The sequence below is a fragment of the Gasterosteus aculeatus genome, chromosome 3 (genome assembly GCF_964276395.1).
Source record: "Gasterosteus aculeatus chromosome 3, fGasAcu3.hap1.1, whole genome shotgun sequence".
NCBI classification, from domain to species: domain Eukaryota; kingdom Metazoa; phylum Chordata; class Actinopteri; order Perciformes; family Gasterosteidae; genus Gasterosteus; species Gasterosteus aculeatus.
The window spans coordinates 9,054,951-9,073,240 of record NC_135690.1 but is presented as its reverse complement, the minus strand read 5'-3'; the positions used below and the strand labels follow the sequence as shown (position 1 = coordinate 9,073,240).

Below are 18,290 nucleotides of genomic sequence, written 5' to 3'. Positions count from 1 at the left end.
AGCGGAATCTGGACTGTCCTAAGATCAGGAATGTGAAAGTGAGGCAATCTGGTGCACAGATGCGTGTGTATGCGTATGTGTGTCCACACACAATATATGTGTTCATTTGGATTTGCTTCAGAAGTGAATGAATCTATGCAAAAATGTTCCCTGTGGTTCGGGTGGGGAAAGACATGTAGAGGTGGTTTCATTGAACTTGGGGGGGGGGGGGGGGAGTAAGAGTTCAATCAGATGGACTCTGGCAGAATCAAACGAGACCACTTAATCAACCATTTGCTTAAGATCTATAAACACCGAATTCCTTTCAGGAAAGGTGGTAGTTAAAGAGCAGCAGTGCCAGGAGCTAAAACGAGAACATTTAACTAAAAGAAAAGTTCATTCCCAACACGGCCGCTAGTCAATCTCATAAAATGAACCATCTCCCTTTGCTGGCCTGGATCACGTCCCTCCTCACAAAACATAAAACACAACCACGATAAAGGGCACGATTGACCCGTTGGCTTCGCGGCTTATCGTAACCGGGCCAGGGTGCGGTTTACACATCGCTGCGGCCGCGCCTTTTCCTGTCAGCGGAGCGGCGCTGCGCGAGGACGGCGGGTCAGCTGACAGCCATCAGCGGGACGAGGGGAAGGAGGAGCGGAATTAGCGGGTGTGTGTGTGTGTGAACGGGGGACCTGCTGGATCTTGACAAACGATATATATATATCCGAGGCCAGTCGCGGTGCGTTACACGGGTGGCGTTCGCGAGAGGACTAGGGTGAGTTCGTCAAGGTGGAGACGATTACAGTGTTGTTTTTTTGTTTTTCATTGGTCCAAAGGATCAAATGGTTCTCGATAATTGTTCCGTAAAGCCGGCGGAGCGCTGCTAGCGTTAGCCGCGTTAGCTAGTCAAAGTCAAGCTAGAAGTTGTATCACGAACCAGAGGCGGCTTGTCGCCTAAACATAAAAGCACGCAGTATTTAATTTCTGCAAATTATTAACCAATCGGTGTCACTGGAGACCGTCCGCGGTGTCATTTAAATTGTTCATTTCGACAGGTGAGTTTTGCACGTTAAATGGACGTCAAACGGTCAGCTTTGCTTTTTCTCCGGAAGTCCGTTTAAAATTCCGCCCGGTGCTAACCGTTAACGTCAGCTAGCCTGCTATCCGAAGCTAAATTAGCTAGCTACTTCTCGCTCGGTCTATTCTCCATCACTTTGAATTAATCTGAAGGTCAAGCCTTCATCAACGATATATTCACTATTGTTCCCATTTGAATGGAAATGATTCCTCGCCAGTCGAGGAACAACTGAGATAAATATGAAAAATGTGTGTAACGTTTAGGACATGGCCCGAGCCTAGCAGACATCTTGACGTCGCCCAATGAAAAGGCGATTTTTAAATCTGTGTGCGGATTACTTCGGTCACAACGCTTTTAACTTCCGAGTGGGCGAGATGGTTTTACGGATCCCGAGCGTGTGATTTGTGCACCTTTCTTCCTCCGGGAACCGTCGGCTGTTTGAGCTGCACGGCCTCTGTCTTCTAGGAATTCCAAGCATGTCCTTCATCCCCTGGTGACCAGAATCTCCCTTCTTAAATGAGAGAAAATTGCTTTTTTTTGTCTTAAGGCGCAAGCAACGCTAACAAATGTGCTACCTTTTTTTTTTTTTTTTAAATGAATGACTTTTACTTAGGATTTCATGCTCAGGCTGCTCCCCGTAGTATAGTGCCAACCCAGCAAGAGGTTTGTAGTTAGCTGGCTACATGAGGGCATCCTGCTTCAAACCGGGGGCTGCTAATCTGCGGTCAGTCTTACTTTGGGTGGAAATGGGGATTTGAATGTGGTGGAGTCTCATCTGCATCTATCGAAGTGGTGTTTTTTTTTTTTACTGTTTATGCTTAGGCACGTAAAAAGAAAAAACCTGAGTCATCACAGTGGGGCAGCTGCAGGCTGTATTCAGTTGGCCATAGAGAAAGAGACCCGGAGGAAGCGGATGTGAAGGACAAGCGCTTCCCTGTGCTGTTGGTCACTCCCTCACTTTCCACAGAATTCACTTCGATCACCCCTTTTAAAAAAAAAACAAGAACTTCTTTCTCATGTTTCCTTCCTGCAATCTCCTGCTCTCCTCAGGTGGGGGTTTGGATTCATCATGGCCTGTTGGGACTGAGAAGCAGCCACAATGATCGGAGGACTGTTCATCTACAACCACAAGGGGGAGGTCCTCATCTCCAGGGTCTACCGAGATGACATTGGGTACGTTTCACAGGAGCGATGCTGTAACGCCGCCTAATTATGTGCGACTTAATGTCGGCGAGAGGGGCTTGATCCACCAGCGGGTGGTGGTGGGATTAAATTGGAAGGGATGGGACAGGACTTTGTCCCTCTTCTTGGCTAGGGAGTTTACATTGGTGTGTGTTTTTTGTCACCTCTTATAGAATGTGGTTTTAGAAATGGCTAAACCAGGATGACATTTAGGACGATGCTTCTAGCCCTAACCAAAGAACAGAAGGCAACAATGCAATTATAATGGATATAATAAAAGACACCAATACAAGAGTACCATTTTACATAATCTACAAGAGATCATGTCTTCAATATTTTTATGTGGTTCACTTTCATTCATGCCTATCAAGGCAAACCTTGTCTTGTATGTACAAGAGTACATACATGTGTGAAGAGCTTTGCACTCACATCTGTACCACATGGAAATGAGATACTTTCTATCCGTATCATTTTCTCCGGCGTGGATAAAATAGTTCTCTCAGCGTTGCATCGATGGTTATTGGTTAGGGACAATAAGTCAAAATAGTGTAAAAGGGTCTGTTAGCTGCTCACATTAAATCAGGAGGTAAGTGGAAACTTAAAACTATTTAGGAGTAAGTGTTGGTAAAAAGCAAAATGTTCCAGCTGCCTACGATGAGCGCTTAAAGACCGGGAGCAACCCAACACACAGTTCCACGTGTCAGTGGGTTTGTTACTGGAGCGCCACTCAACCGTACGACGGGGGTAATGTGCCTAATGCTGTGACGATATCACTTTGGTACCGTCTGTGTGTCTGTCCTCCTTCCTCTTCCTCATTTGTTTTTGTTTTGGACACATTGTTGTGTGATTCACTTTTAGTCGCCATGCCAAGTCTCCATGCTTACACTCAATTATCACATTCTGCTGCGTAAACGCAGGTCCATTCAGGGATTGAGTGGAGTACAGACCTCTCTCCTGAAAACACACCAGCCCAGTACCCTGTAGACTGACACAGTGACAGGTTGGTTACTTGTTTACTTTGTTTTTGTTTAGATCCTCAAGGCATTTCTAATCCTGTATTGAGGCAGTTGTAGTAATGTTGGAGGCAATGCAGTCGAGATAAGGGCAGAAAGCAAAATGTGTGAAGCTGTCCAGTGTTGGACGTTTCATCAGCAGAATGGGCCACTGAGATGCATTTAATAGCCACTCCGCATACCTTTCATTGGTGAGGTACGCAGGTTAAATCATACAGACGATGTATGAAGAGGATCCCTTTTGTTGTCTGGTTTCCAGGCAGCAATCGCTAATTTAAATTATTTATTATTTCTCAGCAGGAACACAATTGCACCGTTTCTCTGCCTCCTCAGTCAATGTTGAGCCCCCCTGTGGCTGCAACAGCACTGAGGAAACCAGGCGTATTATTTGGTTTCAGGGCATGTGCCATCATGTTGTGTCGACATCTATGGTCGCATATGTATTTTTTTTGTCTAAGTGGCAACAGATCTTTTAGTTTCAGCTGAACTATGAACCGATCCACTAGATATAATCAAGCTGTTGATGCGGGCTGGTGCAAATAATCAATATGCACTTGCCACGCTGTTATGACAACATGGATTCACCAGTAATCTAGTGCTGCTGACTTGTTCCCAACATACTCAATTACAAAGATGGCGCCATAATAAACACTCCCAACACTCAATTTACTCACTGTGTCTGTGTACATGATGCACGAAAATGTCTTGTACATTTTTGTCTCCTCTCCTTTTTACTTCATCCTTTTCTCCTCTCTATCCTCTGTATTACCATTTTCCTCCCATCTGTCCATCTTGGCCCCTGTAGGAATAGGTAAGAGATGTTCCAGATGTTCAAGCATGACCCCTCCCCATTCAGGGCCCCCCCCAATCCACCCCCTCCTGGCTGCATGCCCATGGATTCCACAGTCAACATCCTGGTACTTCCTCTAAGCATGAGTCACCTGTCATGGCATCCCAGTGGTGTATCAACCACCTGATGCTGAGCTCCAACAGGCGAAGCCCCCGACCAGGAGCCTTCTATGGGATGCTCACAAACCGCCCCACCCCACTAGTGCCTCAGCATGGAGTCTTGAGCATGGCATATGCTGGTTAATGAATTCATTTTCATCCTTGGGGGTCCTTTCTGTAATGGAGAGACTATAGATGCTTTTAGATAAATTTAAATGAGTCTTATTTGCAGAGGTGGGCCTTGACTTTTGCAAGATCTACTGCAATGAACTGAGTTCTGGGGTAGTTTAAAAAAAAAAAAGTTCGACATTCAATGTAATTCAGAGACACATTTTGGAATGTGATGACACTTAATATTTTTTTTATTTTGCAATATTTTTAATTGAGTTGATATTGTGCAGCAGGCAGACATGGTAGCCTCATAGACCCCACTTAATTCTTTGCTCTAATTCAAATGTGATGTAGCCATTTTAATGCTTTGATAACACAAATCTTAACGTACGCAAAGTCAACCAATGAGGGCCCCCGTATGTCTCTACTGTGGGTAAAGGTACCACTTTAAATGGGAGCAAACGGTGAGAGAGGTTCCCCTTTTAACCCGCAGGCCCTGTTCTCAATGTGTTCGATAATTCTTTTTAACATCGCAGAGACCGGCAGTTTGTGCCAGTTAGGACCTCCCAATGTTCTCAGGAGGATTTAGTATTCCTGACAGAAAGCGCTGTATTATTTATACAGTCACATTAATCTGGGTTGTTTCCACAGAGCCTCATTGCACTATTATCCTTTTAAATGCAGCCCGTTAACTTCCTCAAAACAACAAAATAGCCCATCTTGGATCTACATTTGAGCATTATTTTTGTTCCCATGGATCACATATAATTACGGTGGTGTCAACCTAAACCCCCGCAGCCTCTCCGCTCCCTCCTGGTAATCGTCCCAATCGACACAAAACGGCACTTATTTTCTCCGTCTAAATGCGACAACTCCAAGGAGCCCCCCTCCGTTTGTTTGGGAAATCTTTTGACCGTGACTCATTCCCTGCCGTGGTCATTTTACTCCCGAGTGCAGTATTTTACCAGGATGTCACCGGGTGGGACGGCGTTAACCGCCTCACTGTGACGTCCAAGCCTGCAAACCGTCGTCTTCAACGTCCGTCTCCCTTTCTCCTCCCCGATCTCAGGCGCAACGCAGTGGACGCCTTCCGCGTCAACGTGATTCACGCCCGGCAGCAGGTTCGATCCCCGGTGACCAACATCGCCCGAACCAGCTTCTTCCACGTCAAGCGCTCCAACATCTGGTTGGCGGCGGTCACCAAGCAGAATGTCAACGCCGCCATGGTGTTCGAGTTCCTCTACAAGATGTGCGACGTGATGACGGCCTACTTCGGCAAGATCAGCGAGGAGAACATCAAGAACAACTTTGTACTCATCTATGAGCTGCTGGATGGTAAAAGACTAATTGGGATGCCTGGATAAATATGCCAATGGGACATTTTACGCTAAATGGATATTTATATTTCTGGGTTTTTTTTGTGAATCAGTTACTATGATGCCTCACTCAGTCATCAGCCGCCCACTTCTCTTATCTCTGACCGTCGTTATCTGCTTGTGTCTATACAGAGATTCTGGACTTTGGATACCCCCAGAACTCAGAGACCGGAGCTCTGAAGACCTTCATCACCCAGCAGGGCATTAAGGGACAGGTCAGTGTGACGGGTTTGGTGTCCCACGTGTATCGCCGTGACGGTTTTAATGTTCCCTTCATGTCTCAAAGGACGACACTGTGGATACCAAACATTTATAGGGAAGCCTTTCAAAATAAAGCTGGCCAACTTTGTTATCCCGATTGAACTGGTAATTAATGAGGCTTTTGTTTATTTTTCCCTCTTTGCTTCCCCTCTGGTCTTGGGACACTTCGTAATTCAGCACCAGGTAATAATCCACTGCTTCCATTCATCCACATATGGAGCCGCGTCCCATTCGTGTGTCCTCTTTCTCCTTTGGTCACTAGTGATAGTTTCTCTCCCCCTTCCTCCCCCCCAGACAAAGGAAGAGCAGTCTCAGATCACCAGTCAGGTGACGGGGCAGATTGGCTGGCGCCGTGAGGGCATCAAGTATCGCCGCAATGAGCTTTTCCTGGATGTACTGGAGAGCGTCAACCTGCTCATGTCCCCACAAGGTGTGTGTGTTTTTTAATTTTTAATAACATTATAAAAACCTGTTAATGTGTGCGTGTATTGAATTGGGTTGGAGGGAGTTTATAGTTCCGGCGAGAGTGGTTTTATTTTGACTTTGAAGAGCTTAGAGCTGTATTTCGTAGCGCCAGCCTCACGGCGCCATTTATCTCCCGCCGTGCTCAGGCCAAGTCCTCAGCGCCCACGTGTCGGGCCGCGTGGTGATGAAGAGCTACCTGAGTGGGATGCCCGAGTGCAAGTTTGGCATGAACGACAAGATTGTCATCGACAAGCAGGGAAAGGGCGGAGCCTCTGACGACGCAGGGAAGAGGTGAGCGGCAAATTGAACATTTCTGATGAATCAACTGCAATCCGTTTAGATGATTTGCAATACAGATCCTTTGCTTTTTATATTGCTTCAGCAATGATTATTGAGTCCAAATATACGACCACCTTGTCTGTTAGCCCCTTGTCTTTGTTTATGAGTGTTGTCTTGCTGTTTACAACAAGGCAGGCGTTACAATTTATTTTCTTTCTTTCCTTTGGATGCATCTCTCCTTTCTTTCCCTCTTTCTTTTCTATGTGCTGTACCTCAGTGATTTAGGGGGAGGAAGGTACTGTACTGACAAGTGTACTCACCTTCTGCCACCACACACACACACACACACATTTTTCTTATCTAAGCTCTTAATCATCTCATTGCCAAATCAAATGCACCTTGTTAGCTCTGCCGTGTACATCCTTATGGTTGTTTCCCTTTTTTTTTGTTACATCACACCTAACAGTTATTTGTGTTGCTGCACAATGGTGTCATTTTTATTTCTTGGTGTTAGCAGTGGTGTCCTCGTGTGTTTGTTCTGTAACTGTGGTCATTAATTGAGGACGAGTAATAGTTGTTATCTTTTGGCCGTCGTGGTTCAATGTGATGAACTAATGTCCCACTGTCCCCGTCCCTCCCGACTAGCAGTGGCAAGCAGTCCATAGCCATCGATGACTGCACGTTCCACCAGTGTGTGCGTCTCAGTAAGTTTGACTCTGAGCGCAGTATCAGCTTCATCCCCCCTGATGGAGAGTATGAGCTGATGAGGTCAGTAGATGTTTGTTACATTTACATACAAATACTTTCAAAGCTTTTGTCCTTTTTTCAAAGTGTCTAATGAGTGTGAGTCATGTAAACCGTATTGAAAGTTATTACTACATTACGGATTTTGTAACATGAAGCACGTTCTTTTACAGGTACCGCACTACTAAAGACATCATCCTGCCGTTTCGAGTCATTCCTCTGGTCAGGGAGGTGGGGCGCACCAAACTGGAGGTTAAGGTTGTCATCAAGTCCAACTTCAAACCTTCGCTGCTGGCCCAGAAGATCGAGGTGAGCTCTTACCAAAGACGAGGCACTAATGAATCCAAACAACTGTGTAATCGGTGGGGTACTGAGGACCGGTGCCATGTTGGCGCGACCGAAACGCAACGCAGATTTCGGTGCCTGATTGAAATGGTTCATTTACTCCGATGAATCCGTCCTCGCAGCTGCTAATGACGGCCGACCGTTTACTGTTAAGACCACGCTTCCACCAGCAGACCCCTCCGGTTGTCCATCAATCCAACATAAATGCTTTTCAATCTTTAGCTCCTGCACAATGAGCATGAATCAAAAATTAAATTATATTCCCCAAATCCCAATAAACTGATATCTGATCTCAGAGGGGAAACTAAGTATACTGCAAACTGTTGTTAACAGTTCATGTATTGATAGTTTAAAGTTAAAAAGTTTGAAGCTGTAGTTTTGTATTTGTTTGTATTAACAGTATACTTCAAACAGTTAATATATTGTTTAATTTGAAGAAAATAAATAAATAATAAATGGCCTAGCAATAAAAAGAACTCTTTAATGTCGTCAACGGATACCAGCACTCGTATTTGTAAATTGACGTTTGATTTGATGCCACGAGTTAAACGTTTTCCTCGCCTTCATTATCGACTCCTCAGGTTCGTATCCCAACGCCCCTCAACACAAGCGGCGTGCAGGTCATTTGCATGAAGGGAAAAGCAAAGTACAAGGCCAGCGAGAACGCCATAGTGTGGAAGTGAGTAGTAACTCTGCCCTCTGTCAGGTTAACCATTAACAGCTTCTCTATTCTGTTATGTAAACCTGTTTTTTTACTTCTTATTAGGGTTTTTTAAGAATTAAGTTTATTGTTGTTGAAACCTGTACAACACTCGTGTGTGTGTGTGTGTGTGTGTGTGTGTGTGTGTGTAGGATCAAACGCATGGCTGGGATGAAGGAGTCTCAGATCAGTGCTGAAATCGAGCTGCTGCCGACCAACGATAAGAAGAAATGGGCCCGGCCTCCGATCTCTATGAACTTTGAGGTCAGAACACACAATTTTGTCAAATTTTGAACGTGAACAGTTGTTACTTATTAGACTTTACTGCCTGATTTATTAAAAAAATTAGAATCTATTTGCTAACTGCTGACCTTCTGTGTGATGCGCTACTTTGGGAGTTGGCAACCAAATGGATGGACTATGCATTACATCTAATCCCAGTAGCGCAAATCACTACCTGCTTACTGTCGACACACGCACACACACTTCCTGTTTACTCGATAATCCCGCCCCCCTGGGGTGAGCGCCTACGGCTCCCAGCGTTCCCGTACTCTACTTTCTCTTCTCATCCCTGCAGGTCCCTTTTGCTCCCTCTGGTCTGAAGGTGCGCTACTTGAAGGTGTTTGAGTCTAAGCTCAACTACAGTGACCATGACGTCATCAAATGGGTGCGGTACATTGGCCGGTCTGGAATCTACGAAACCCGCTGCTAAAGTTCAACCCGCTCAGAGCAGCGACGTGACCACTTTCCTCAAGTCTTTTTGTTTTTCTACCCGCTCCTACTTTGTCTCTCTTGTCCCCTCAATTCTTAGTTTCTCTCATATGCCCCCCCCCCCCCAAACCCTTCTCCACTCTCACCTGTCCCTGAATACGTGTTGGAGATTGAATCACATTGTTTAACAAAAAAAAAGTAAATATGATATGATGCACAGATATATGCAACATGTCCCCCATTGTATCGTATATCTTAGTGATGAGTAAATCTGTGAACCAACTGGTGTCTGAAAGAAGATGAGTGGGGCAGATGGGGACCAGGGGGAGAGGACCGGGGACACCTTTTGGTGTCTTTTTGTAAGGATGCGTGCTCGTGTTTTAAGTGTTATTCTTCCAATATCTACTCTCCAGTTACTTTAGAAGTCCCACAAGTCCTAGAGGTAATCCCCCGTAAGATGATTTGTAGCTGTCGTGGTTTAAATGAATCCTGTTCTTGTACATGAATAATGTCTGAGTAGTCTCGCCCTTTCAACTGGAGATGCGTCGCCTGACTCCGTGCTGTGGACTTAAGTCTCTTCTGGGAAGGCGGGAGGGAATCGAAAGTGACTGAGCTGTTTTTGTAATTTCTGGGGAGTGTATCGTTTCTCACACACACACACACACACACTAGTTTCATCCACACCCAGTGAGTAAAGTTAAAACAGAGGGGAACATTTCAGCTTTGAGCTGTGAGCATCTTCCCGACGTGTGACCCAAATGTTCCGTTTCTTAAGCACGAGTTCCACTTGGTGGCGCTGTTTTGATTGAAAGATGCTCTTGTTTGCAGTGAGGTGAAGTCTCCCCCTGGTGTTCGCCTCATCAGTCTGCTTCATGTTCGTATCCCTGGTGACGTTCTGTCCAATAAAATCTGACTATGTAACCAAACTTGCCTTCCCCCTCTGTGTCAAACACATTCATCATAGCAGGGGAACAGACTTGTTACAGCACGTCTTCGCTTAGTCCTGTTTTTTCTTTTTTTCTTTATCCAATTGATTCATTTGGGGAAACAGTTTGGCTCATAACCTTTTAACATTTTGCAACTTAGTCAATGAATAAACTCAAACTTAATCCACGAAACATAAAACCACAGGAGACAAAATAATAGGTCAAGAAATGCTTCGGCCAAAATGTTTTAATTGTTGCCGTCTTTCCCTGACCTCTACATCCAGAACATTAAACAAAGGAACCCCAAACTGAAACAAGACTTGATTTAAAACAAGCAGCTGCTATTTGCTCGTCAAGTCTGCGCACGTCCACGAGATCAAAGTGGCAAAGCCGTTTACATTGATTTGAAGGAACTGATTCCACAAGAATCGAGGGTTCCCAAAAGTGTCTGAGCATCAAAATAACAGCTGGAAGGAAACCGTTTGGTGGTTATATCCCAGTGTTAAAATCAGATCCACCACCATAGGAATGGAGGTGGTCTTTGTCAGCCATCAGTTGTTTTTGGAAAACCAAGTGTAGAACTGAGCAATATGTATATTGGAGTCACACTATTACATCTTCAGATCACCTGTGATGTTTGGTTTTCTGGTAACAGGAAGCAACGCATGCATTAATCAGGGGAGGTGGATTCATTCAGAGGCCAGAAAAGCTCAAATATTTGCTTCAGTGCTGCAACAACGGTTCAGAAAAGAAAAAATGCTCATTTGTGCTCATCTCAGGAAACAAACCGTTTAAATGAACGTGTTACATAATGTGATACATAAATCTAATACATAAATCTAAGCTCCTCCCACCACGTGACAGTCTTCCAAAATACATCTTTAAACTGATGAAGGCTGTGTTCACTAGCCCACATGTTCTGCGAACAGGGTGTTTGGAGTTCTCTGGTGTGCTTTAATGCATTAACTTTATTTTCTAAAGTTTTCACTTGTGTATCACGTGGACACGATTATTCTGTAGAGGCCCGGGTGATACGGATCTGCATTAGAAAACAAAAAAACATCTTTATTTTGATTCATTGCTCTAGAAAGTAGATTAAGATCCCTCTTTACAGAAGATAAAAGGAAAGATAAAACCTACAAAAATAAGTGGTACAACAACATTTAAATGTGTCGTAGCAGAATTTTCTTTTTACGCCACGAGAGCGGCGTCTGTTTGAAACTAGTCTTCCAAAAATGTATTTGTCAGCAGACAAAAGCTTTAAAAAGGACGTTTTTTTTAAACTAAATACAGACGTGTGAACATGCCGACGCAAGAGCTTGCAAGTAAAAACATCACATGCACTTACAGACACACACGCTCGGGACAAAGCTGCTGTTTAGATACAAAACTCTCAGACTGGACGCAATCTGGAATTACATTTTTTTTTTTAAGTCTAACAAATGTTATTTTGTTAGTATAACAGACTATACACACACATCAAATGACCGTTTTCAATGTGCAGTTTTTCAGTCCCGCTGTGAAAAACCTCCCATCCGGAGAGACTGCAGAGCCTCCGCGAGCTCTCCCACGTGTGCCTTGACGGCGAGTCACCAGGAAACCTGCGAGCCCTCCCACCACGACAGAGACAAAAAGAAAAAAACTCCCTCACTACGACGCCAACATTAAGAATACGCTGTGCAAGGCCTGCAAATATTCCTAAAAAGGGACAGTGAGTGACTAATGAACTCAACACCAAAAAAGGGCCGAGATAAATGAGACTAGTGGTAACTTTTACTGACCAATACACACACAAAAAAGCCGTGCAGGAACCGCTGGTTACGTTTAACAGGACACTGTGGTGTTAAAAATAGTTAAATCTTAAAACAAACGGAAGCGGGTTGCTTAATGAAAAGCGCACTAGTCGACGGCCCACTTAATCCAACTCGCTCTAGTTCTCCTCGTCCTCGTCCTCATCCACGTCCTCGTCCTCGTCGTCCTCGCTGATGAGGTAACCCCGGGCCCCGCTGTGGTGGGGGCGAGGCGAGGGAGGCGGGGAGGTCTTGGTGAAGAAGGGGAGACGGAAGGTGGGAGAGGGGGAGCGCTCCTCGCGGGTGGGGCTGCTGTTGGGGCTCTGCCTCGGGCTGATGGCCTGCAGCATGCGGCCCTTCCCCTCCTTCAGCATGTGCTTCTGACGACGCGACACAGAAACAGGAAGTGAGCGTCTGACCGACCGGATGGACGCGAGCGTCACAAAGTAACCGCCCTTCCGTTTGGTTTGTGCAACCTTTCATTTGTTTTAGCAACTTTATATAAGCCCTAAAACAAAACTAGTTCTCTCCGGCTGTAGATCGTATCTAATTGGCAGACAGTGTGGAATCAAATGACTAACTCAGCAACTAAGCAAATACGCATATTTCCCAACATGCCAAACTGTGCCTTTAAGAACATTGAATGTGTGAATACAATAAGACCAATAAATTGTCTCAAATGTCGGGTCACTGGCAACTGGGGGCATCTCATCAATGTGTGTGGCCAAACTAGTTTCGTGCAAAGTGCTCTGCATGTTCTGTAAACATACCAAAGGTTTTGAGGTTGATGTCTGACCGGCACAGTGCAAAAACAACAACATGTTCTCAGTCCCACCGGCTGATCAAAGAGCAAACCCAAGCAGCGTCCTCACCAGAGCTCCCTCGGGGCCGAACATCTGCAGGAAGTTGCCGATGAACTCCCTGGATTTCTCCTCCCATTTCTGGATCAGGTCGATGCTCTTCTCCTCCACCTTCTGGACGAACTCTTTGCTCTTCTCCTCCACGTCACGTACCTTCCTCTTCACCTTGTCCACGCGCTCCTGCAGGTTGTACTTCTTCTCCTGATAGCGAGCGAGCGAGGGACGGCACGGGTCAATGTACAGTAACGCGCGCACACAGACGCATTTGAAGCAGAGCTACGTTCCGTACGTTGATGAAGCTGACGTTGAGCTCCTTCGCCGTGTACCCTCTCTGCAGGTTGCGTCTGACGTACACGTCGTAGTCTCGGACTATGCGTGTGATGATGTCAGAGGTGGAGATGCCCTCCGTCCGCTGGGTGGGCGCAAACATACCTGTGGTTGCAGCCGCGCGAGCAGTTAGCCCTCCATTCACATAAGCAGGTATATATGGATTCATATTCTTTGTGATGCACGAGGTGGGAGAAAATGATCACACTTGAGATTACTCGCTGTCCACACCTCGGTCCCTTCGGCACTTACCAGCGTCCTTGATGTGCTTGTACACGTCATCACTGCCCGCCGAGGAGTACGGGATGTCGTCATGGGCCACAAAGTCAATCTGGAGACGCCATTACAACACACATCAACACAGTGGATCCCACCTACAGCTGATGTCACGTCAACGCTTGGCTCTTTTCATTTCTCAACGGTTTCAGATCTCACGGCGAAGATTTAAACGAGTAGACGGACGAGGTGTCCCTGATTGTGCGTCCTGGTCTTGGGAGCCGGCTGATCTACTCACGCGGTGTTTTATCAGGAACTCCGGCGATAACGTCCAGGGAGCGTTCCGCACCACTTCATCGACATAGCGGCAATGTCTGATGGCGTCGTACCGCTCGTCCTCGTTCATCACTGTGAAGCCCTTGTATTTGTGGGTCAGGTCATCGCTGCACACTTTGAATATAAAAAAAACAAACAACAACTATTGTTTGGAAACGCATTTGCCGTGTTTGCCTTAAGTTTCACACTTATGAAAAAGCAGCTGACTTTGTTGTTATTAAGGTGGACCGGGACATTGAGGGACTCACCTCCTACGATGAGGTGTGTATTTGGGAAGAGGCGTTTAGCCTGCATGAGAGCTCTGGCGTGACCCGAGTGGAAAACATCAAAGATGCCGTCCGCATACACCCGCACCGGTCGGTTGGCTGGACGGAGAGAGACCAAGGATGAATTTATTCTGTACAGATTAATATAAAACTCTACTCCAGATCGAGAGGACAGTTACTAATAGAGATGTAGAACGCAGAATATGGGATAAACATAAGAAAAGACGTGGGGGGGGGGGGGGGGGGGGGGCAAAGAAGGGAAGAAGGAACAACATCAACAGGCAGTGTGGAAGAATGTCCCTCACCTCGTGTTCCCCTCTTCGCCTCCTCCATGCTGACTCTCTCGTAGGCTTTAGGGTCAACAGGCAACAGCTCGTCTGCAAAAGGTGCCGGGTTCTTCAGCCCCTTGAAGGTGGAAGATTTGACAAATCCAGGAAGTTTACAATCTCTTTATACAAAAGGTTTTAGCTGGACACCATAGTGTTCCCTAGTTGGATGAAATGCAATTATCGCACGCTAACTTAGTACTATTAGTTGCTAGAAACATCCGAAATGGAAGATAAAAGGTGTTGCTATTGAGGTTTATATATTTTTAAAGCAAACTTTTATTCTCTTTAGCCGATAATAAAAAATAAAAAAACACTGACACACATATCGCACAGCATAAAAACAGTTCTGCAGAGAAAAGTAACTCATGCTATGATTGATAAAACATAAAACATCCAGGTTGGCTTGCACATGTCCAGCATTTTTCAGAAACAGCTGGACAAACAGGTTGCTCAAGAACACCGCTGACTTACCACAGTGCATTTGGGGTATTTCCCAAGCCGCTCCCCCTCCTCGCTGTCCCGAGTGGAGCTCTCCCTTCTCCTTTTTCTGGACAGCACCAAGCCGCTGGAGCTTTGGGCCTCCATCTGTGTCAAAAGCCAAGACAAATGCACCATGCAGATCTTAGATTTAAAGGGTCACATTCATAGAGACCTGCAGTTTTGCTCTGGATAATGTGCCCACGTTATAAATAGGCACACTCATTTTGTTGCAGAAATGTAGACAGCAGTAAGGTTTTGCCAGATGAAATATCCCGAGTCCACCTTGACCCGGTAACCCGGAGGGACAGGCACAGTCTAGAGTCATTTTGTTTTGTCCAAACACTAAACTCCCAACGAGTTTTTATATAAAATTAGATACAATCCAGTAAAGCAGTATCTTCTCACATTATAAAAGCTGGAACAATCAAATATTAATATTTTAATCATTTATCTCGAGTTGCTTATTTGAAAATGGTCTGACAATCGACTATGCAGAAACAAATAAACTCTCAGTTCAATGGCCGAGGTCAATAGGGTCAAACATTGTCCTCTGTATCCTGGTAGAACCCCACTGGGATCTACAATAGTCCTTGAAGATCAACATTAGGTTTTCTAAATAGACCTTGAAAGATCAGTTGCACAATGGTGACGTAATATCCACCCTAACCGTGTGGTGCAACAATACCAACGACTGTTGGCATCACATCACAAGGGCTCCTGTGATGGGAATCTCTGCCCCATTCCACACATTCCATCACGCAGTAGGTCATTAGGGAGGGGTCCGTCATTTTCAAACATTGCACGTTGTCACTTCTTTAAGTTGCTATAACGGCCTAATAACTGTTGGCTGGGCTGTTGTTGCAATTATGAAGGTGAGAGTGTAATAAATGAGTAAGTGACACTCGTAGCGGGACACGATGGTGGAGACAGCGACCGGATCCATCTCAGGGCATTTGCAGCAGGGAGCTTATGTCAGAGCGAAAAGCCCTTCTGAGCTCTGGGACACTGACGGAGGAGATTTATATGACCAGCACATGTGATTATAACCCAGCAGGCTGCTATAAAAAGAAAGCAACAAAAAGGCAGCGCCAAGTTCTTGTATTACAGATTGATTCTTTCAATATTAGCTAAATTATCTCCACAGAAAAACACACAAAACTGTGAGAAAATGCTGGTCACTATCTCCAAGAGGCCCAGAGAAGGTTTTCAAATGTATTCTTTAGTTCAACCTTGAAAGAAAAATCTGAATATTTCTCAAATCATTGCAAATTTTCATAACAAAATAATAAAATGGTTAATGAAAACAATTTTCAATTGACTAATTATTGCACATCTAAGAATACTTACTGAGCTGTATATGGCGATTATGGCGTAACAATTTTATGTCCATGGGGATCCATCCAAAAGTTACTTGATTCTATTATTGTACTTGAAAAGTAAACATGCATAAACCAAAGTTAGCAAAAAGGCCACTGGAAGTTGGTCTCCTGAAGGTTCCCGGACCACAATTTGAGAAACTAACAAGCTTCACCTGCATTTCACACATTGTTTCCGATGCTTTAAAATGCCACCTAAATTAACGACACACAGTCATGACGAAAGTCAACTTGAGTTACCAGGATACCCGTAAGGATCATTGGACCTGTGACAGTTAGTTAGTTAGTTAGTTAACTAATGTAACTAATACAACACATTAGTTGTGCAGCTTCTGTCAGGCTTACTGGACGCTTTCGCCAATTGCAAAACACCCTATCATCGATATGCTACTAGCCTAGCCCTAACTAACTAGCCCTAATAGTTGTATTAGCTTACGATTGAAATGAACTTTAATTTTCTTCTCAGCGTTACTTACTGTTCGCTCTTTTCTCCGGAATGCGGCTCGGCAGGAGTGGGCGGCTTCGCACTGGCAGCGGGCTAGCTAGCTAACAGCAAAGAAGCTAGCCAACGCTGCTAATGTCAAATGCTAGTTAGCAAGCTAGCTGCTAAGCTAGTCGGCTTCTTCGCTAACTTCAGCAGTTAGCTCACAGGTAAAAAGACACCGGCAACGACAGTAAACACGTCACGGACAACACCGGGGGGGCGACGCAATGCGTCTCGTTGTATTATTAGCCGACAAGAGAAGGACAGGAAAACAAAGTATCGGCAGTGACAGCTTGTACTACAACGCTGACAGGTCAAGAACCCAGGAACTACAAAACTTCGGCATCCTTAAAGGAACTGATATCAGCAGTCGGACGTTTCCGGTGTCGAGTCGCGCTGCCACCTGGTGGAGAGCAGAGAGAGTTGTTTACTATGCCAATATTAACATGAACACCTTTTTATGTGTAACTGTTACACACTCGACTCGAAGTTACAGAGAAGTGCTCATTAGGATTAAAGGAATGAATGTGTGAGATTCCACACAAGTGGACTTTATTCATCTTATGGGAGTTGTGAAAAGTTGGTAGCACGAGATCTATAAAAGGGTGTGAATTCGTATGGATTCAGCACTTAAAGCGTAAAATGTATTTTTCCAATTCGCCTATTCCGACTATCTTGTGTGGTTCCATTATATAAGATCCAAATCAAATCGAATTGAATTTCCAAGTTGTTATGCAATCCCCTCTGTACGTTTGTGGATAATTGTGTTAACAAGCACAATCACTTCCATGTGAACTTACATATTGCTTATTGCTGAGTGTCTACTGGACAGTTAAAGATGTATTGCAAAAAAGTGTGTGTGCGCAGTGACCTTTTTCCCAGTAAACCTCAGCTGACGAAGCAAAGGATATTTTAGTCAAATTTGGCTGCAATTCTGTCAGATATTATGCAACCAAACAAATATCATATTGCCAATTCCCCCACGTATACTACAAGGTTGTAGACCCAACATGCCGAAAACCTTCTAAAGTTAATTCTTTGGCCACATGAGGGGAGCAAAGATCAAGCTTTATCAGCAACATTCGCTTATGAAGAGTAGCTAAAAAAGTCACAAGAGCCAAGTTAAGTAGCCATAGGAGTAAAAGAGATAATTTCTCTGCAGGATTTGTATTGTTTATACCTTTAATACGTTTAGCTTGTGATATAAGTGGATTATAATTTTGGAATTTTAACCTGCATGAATATTCAAATGAAGTACGTTGTTGGTACTTTTCTTTGTGGGTTTTCCTTTCAACCCTATTTGATGAAATAACGGCAAAATGTCTTCTGCAGCAAGCAAGAGAGAAGTTCCATTCAAATATCTGCCATGTTTCTAGATTTAAGAACAGGAATACTGAGCAATGCCCTTTGACATGCACAGGTGTAATCCGGTTTAAGCGCAAAGCTGCAGAGAGAAAGGTCCCGAGCTAAAAACACAACTCATCACTGCTCTTTATGCCAATTAGCAAAATAACTGCTGTTAAAATACGTTGGGATAACTGACAGTCCAGATTTAGGATCCCGGCAAGATATTTAAGAGTATCTTCACAACAAGTGGCTACGTTTACTGATTAAATATTGCTAATATGTGTTAATAATATGCAGGTATTATTCTGAAAAGGCAGCAAACATTTGAAAGAAAATCAGATGCATTACATTTTTCCCT

The 18,290-nt window shown here is 44.6% G+C and overlaps 2 protein-coding genes across 5 annotated transcripts; one reads left to right on the top strand and one right to left on the bottom strand.

Annotated features, from left to right (window-relative positions):
* Positions 1-398: 398 nt before the first annotated feature.
* LOC120814624 (AP-2 complex subunit mu-A) lies at positions 399-10,121 on the top strand. Of its 2 annotated transcripts, XM_078099046.1 has the most exons (13): positions 399-757; positions 2,111-2,233; positions 5,384-5,649; positions 5,823-5,905; positions 6,129-6,134; positions 6,246-6,381; positions 6,563-6,707; positions 6,973-6,990; positions 7,344-7,463; positions 7,613-7,748; positions 8,366-8,463; positions 8,637-8,748; positions 9,062-10,121. In XM_078099046.1, exons 2-13 carry the CDS (start codon positions 2,160-2,162, stop codon positions 9,194-9,196), a joined length of 1,329 nt encoding a protein of 442 aa, XP_077955172.1. In that variant the 5' UTR covers positions 399-757; positions 2,111-2,159; the 3' UTR covers positions 9,197-10,121. The 2 variants fall into 2 exon arrangements, with proteins under 2 accessions (XP_077955172.1, XP_077955171.1); XM_078099045.1 differs by lacking the exon at positions 6,973-6,990 and having other exon boundaries at positions 538-757; positions 5,823-6,381; positions 7,341-7,463.
* A 229-nt stretch (positions 10,122-10,350) lies between these two features.
* pcyt1aa (phosphate cytidylyltransferase 1A, choline a) lies at positions 10,351-17,071 on the bottom strand. 3 transcript variants are annotated; one of them, XM_040171056.2, is made up of 10 exons: positions 16,578-16,946; positions 16,073-16,153; positions 14,717-14,830; positions 14,222-14,321; positions 13,899-14,015; positions 13,613-13,764; positions 13,351-13,429; positions 13,061-13,203; positions 12,784-12,972; positions 10,351-12,291 (listed from the first exon to the last, which is right to left on the bottom strand). In XM_040171056.2, exons 3-10 carry the CDS (start codon positions 14,828-14,830, stop codon positions 12,052-12,054), a joined length of 1,134 nt encoding a protein of 377 aa, XP_040026990.2. In that variant the 5' UTR covers positions 16,073-16,153; positions 16,578-16,946; the 3' UTR covers positions 10,351-12,051. The 3 variants fall into 3 exon arrangements, with proteins under 3 accessions (XP_040026990.2, XP_077955173.1, XP_040026989.2); XM_078099047.1 differs by lacking the exon at positions 16,578-16,946 and adding an exon at positions 16,257-16,291; XM_040171055.2 differs by lacking the exon at positions 16,073-16,153 and having other exon boundaries at positions 16,578-17,071.
* Between the last annotated feature and the right edge of the window lie 1,219 nt (positions 17,072-18,290).